Source organism: Psammomys obesus, unplaced genomic scaffold (genome assembly GCF_907164565.1).
Source record: "Psammomys obesus unplaced genomic scaffold, mPsaObe1.curated_primary_1811, whole genome shotgun sequence".
Classification (NCBI taxonomy): Eukaryota; Metazoa; Chordata; class Mammalia; order Rodentia; family Muridae; genus Psammomys; species Psammomys obesus.
The window spans coordinates 38,334,751-38,338,659 of NW_026596034.1; the positions used below are offsets into that span (position 1 = coordinate 38,334,751).

At 54.9% G+C, this 3,909-nt stretch overlaps 1 protein-coding gene across 1 annotated transcript; it reads left to right on the top strand.

Moving 5' to 3' along the window:
• Window positions 1-2,692: 2,692 nt before the first annotated feature.
• Window positions 2,693-3,646, top strand: Mc1r (melanocortin 1 receptor). Its single transcript, XM_055621333.1, has one exon. It carries the CDS (start codon window positions 2,693-2,695, stop codon window positions 3,644-3,646), a length of 954 nt encoding a protein of 317 aa, XP_055477308.1.
• Window positions 3,647-3,909: the final 263 nt, after the last annotated feature.

Genomic DNA, 3,909 nt, shown 5'->3' on the forward strand with positions numbered 1-3,909 from the left:
GTGACAGCACAGGAAGTCAGGACAAGGAGTTCTTGCTCTTTCATGTCCCAGAAGTGAGAAGTGGCCTGCAGTTACAGGGTGCATGGGCATCATGTGGCCAGCTGTGGCATAGACCCTCCTGCCTCCACAGCCATGGCTCTATGCATCCCGCCGACCTGGGGCCCTTGTCTAGAAGCAGAAGAAGGCCCAAGTTGTGGGCAGCAGACAGCGGGGATGAGTGTGGCAGTGCGAGCTCCCGCCTCTGTAAAGGCTTCTGAGCAGACGTAGGACGTGCAGGGCCGCTCTCTCGTCCTCCACCTGAGGTGTGAACGCAGTTGGTAAAACATGTCCACCAATCAGGGAAATGGTTTGGCTGGATCTGCTAAGGCTGAAGATTGACCCTACGCCTGCAGTGTTCTGGCGGTAGGTATTGCTCAGCATGAGCACACACCCGAGTCTGCTTGGGGGTGCGCCCAAGACCCACCTGCAGCACTGATCATGGTAAGGTCGGCCACAATCTGCAGATGTCCAGCCTGACTCATCCACATGGTGCACACACATAGCCTGAGTGCTGTAATTACCCAAGTAACAGGGTGACTCCTAGTATGAACAAAGTATAAACTGGAAGATTCTGTGTTACACTGTGCTATGACAGACAAAACTAGTGCATAGTGCTGAGGCCCAGGAAGGGCCCGACATAACGCTGCTGTAAGTTGTTGTATTTTGTTTATCCACCTGGGAAGATGGTCCTGACCATACTCAGCTTGGATCACGTCCCTTTTTATAGTTTTCATCTACTGCGGGGTTGCTAAGTGAAAACAGTAAGTGCAAAATGCAGATGTAAGAAACTAACAAGCTGGGCGTGGCGGTGCACGCGTTTAATGCCAGCACTCAGGAGGCAGAGGCAGGTGGATCCCTGGTCCACAAAACAAGTCCAGAACAGCCAGGGCTACACAAAGAAACCCTGTCGTGAAAAACCAAAAATAAGACTAGCATTCGTCAGTGGATGCTCACATAGTTCATGTGTGTTTTCACAGTCGCTGTGCTGTGTGGGTACCTGTGGCCAGAGGATGCCACGAGTTGACAAGAGAACGAATGGGCGGTTAGCTGGGCATGATGGTGTGCACACCTTTAATCTCAGCACTCTGGCAGCAGAGGTAGGCAGATGTATGTTTCAGGCTAGCCTGCACTACCAAGTGAGTTCCAGTTCAGGCAAAGTAAGACCCTATCTCAAAACAAAATAACAAGAATGAACTTTTAACACGAGTATTAACATGCACTGAAAGTGCACTCCAGCCAACTCCTGCCTCTAACTCCCCTGCTGCCTTTCTTGCTGTATTTTCTTCACCCACGTATGGAAGGGGACACCCTGTGCTAATGAGAAGGCACTGGGTCCCATGGAGCCAGCCCAGCAGCGGCTTGATACCACCCCTGTGTGCTGCCCTGACCACCATGAACAGTCACATGCCCAGCTGCTGGCCTAAGAGGCCGGAGACAGAGATCTGCCCTGCTGTGGTTCCTGGCTCCAGGGCTAGCATGTGCTCCTCAGCAGAAATCAGAGTCCTCAAGGGAAGGACTTTGCCCTGGGGAGTTGGGGGGGGGGGGTCCATGAGAGAAAAGAGAACTAAAGAATGCTGCTAGATAGCCTTAGGGTCCCCTCTAGTCAGTCAGCTCCCAGGAAATGACAAGCTTCCTGCCACACCCAGAACTGTCTCTAAAGGAGGCTTCGGCAAACCTGGGGCCTTGAGGGCCATGGCGTGGCCTTAGTCCTGGCAGAGCTCGCCTGAGCCCATTGGTATAGGGCTCTTGTCTATGTCAGCCCTGTCTATAGTGCCTGTAGTTGCTGCCGGTTGTGGAAGTTTTCCTTGGTCGAGCCCCTAAAGCTACCTTGACATCAGTAGCTGAGTTGGTGCTGTTCGTTCACATCCTCTGCTTCAGGTACAAATGCCACTGCCCTTGGCATGCTTGTAATGGAGAGTTGTAGTGAGGGTGAAAGGTGGGGGTGCCTAGTCCACAGCCTGTGACTGCTAGAGGCAGAGCATCATGGGAGAGGGAGTAGGTAGTGGACATCACAGGAAAGTGACTTTGAGAAGGGCTTGGCAGTTTAGGTAGGGCTACACAGGCAGGTCCTGGTAAGGGTGGATGCCTGAAAGGGACGTGACAAGTCTACAGGGCCCTGAGCACAAAGGGAGATGCCGTGTCCTGTGTGCGACTGCAGCTGGGTTTCCCAGCGTCTCCACACAGCTTATGCCCTCTAGAGGCAGTCCGAGGGGCTGGGCACTTAGGCACATGCCCATCATGTGGCCACCCTCAGGGGAAGGGCCTCCGAGGACAAGTTAAAAGATTCCGAGAAACGCTCCATTCTTCCCCAGACCTCAGCCCAGCCTGGCTTGGGGAGGCAGGGGACCAGATAGCAGAGGCAAGTGACCAAGAAGTTGGGAGGCCTCGGCTTTAAAAATGTCAGTACCTCGGGAAGAGGCAGGGAGAGCAGCAGCAGGCTGGGCTCAGGGTACTAGCCAGGCAGTGTCTAGACTGCCTATGCCATGACTAGGCTGCCTTGTCCAGCTGGAAAGAGTGCCTAGATGGAAAGAGGCAGGTGTGAGGGGTGTCAGAGCCTCTCCGACGACACCATGGGCTGAGGAGGATGCTGGGAAGCTGATACCCTTCAGAGCCGGAGCCTCCACTAGCTGCCTCCTACTTCCCAGACAAGACTATGCCCACTCTGGGGCCCCAGAAGAGGCTTCTGGGTTCACTCAACACCACCTCCATGGCCACCCCGCACCTTGGACTGGCAACCAACCAGACAGGGCCTTGGTGCCTGCAGGTGTCTATCCCAGATGGCCTGTTCCTCAGCCTGGGGCTGGTGAGTCTCGTAGAGAATGTGTTGGTCGTGATAGCCGTCACCAAGAACCGCAACCTGCACTCGCCCATGTATTGCTTCATCTGCTGTCTGGCCCTGTCTGACCTCATGGTGAGTATAAACATCATGCTGGAGACCACCATCATCTTGCTGCTGGAGGCAGGTGCCCTAGTGACCCAGGCTGCCCTGGTGCAGCAGCTGGACAATGTCATTGACATGCTCATCTGTGGCTCCATGGTGTCCAGCCTTTGCTTCCTTGGTGTCATTGCCATAGACCGCTACATCTCCATCTTCTACGCACTGCGTTATCACAGCATTGTGACCCTGCCCCGGGCACGACGGGCCATCGTGGGCATCTGGGTGGCCAGCATATTCTCCAGCAGCCTCTTTATCACCTACTACAAACACACGGCCGTGCTCCTCTGCCTTGTCACCTTCTTCCTAGCCATGCTGGCTCTCATGGCAATCCTGTATGTCCACATGCTCACTCGAGCGTGCCAGCATGCTCAGGGCATCGCCCAGCTCCAGAAGAGGCAGCACTCCATCTACCAAGGCTTCTGCCTTAAGGGTGCCGTCACCCTCACCATCCTTCTGGGCATTTTCTTCCTGTGCTGGGGCCCTTTCTTCCTGCACCTCTCACTCATCATCCTCTGCCCTCAGCACCCCACCTGCGGCTGCATCTTCAAGAACTTCAACCTCTTCCTCATTCTCATCATCTTCAACTCCATCGTTGACCCCCTCATCTACGCTTTCCGCAGCCAGGAGCTCCGTGTGACAATCAAGGAAGTGTTGCTGTGCTCGTGGTGAGCAGGGAGGTGGCCTTTGGTCTCACGGCCAGGGCACTGGGGAGAGGGTGACAGTGGCCTGCATCCTGTGAGACCAGATACTTGTCTCTCCTCCCCGATCTCCATGTGTCCAGGTGTGGACTAGGTGAACTTTAAAATAGAAACACAGACTGCCAGAGACCAGAACAAAGGGTCAGTATGACCGCAGGGGTCACCCACCCCACAGCAGCTGTGGGAAATGGAGGAAGCAGCGGGTGGGGACTGTGGCCCTGAGTGAGCTTCACC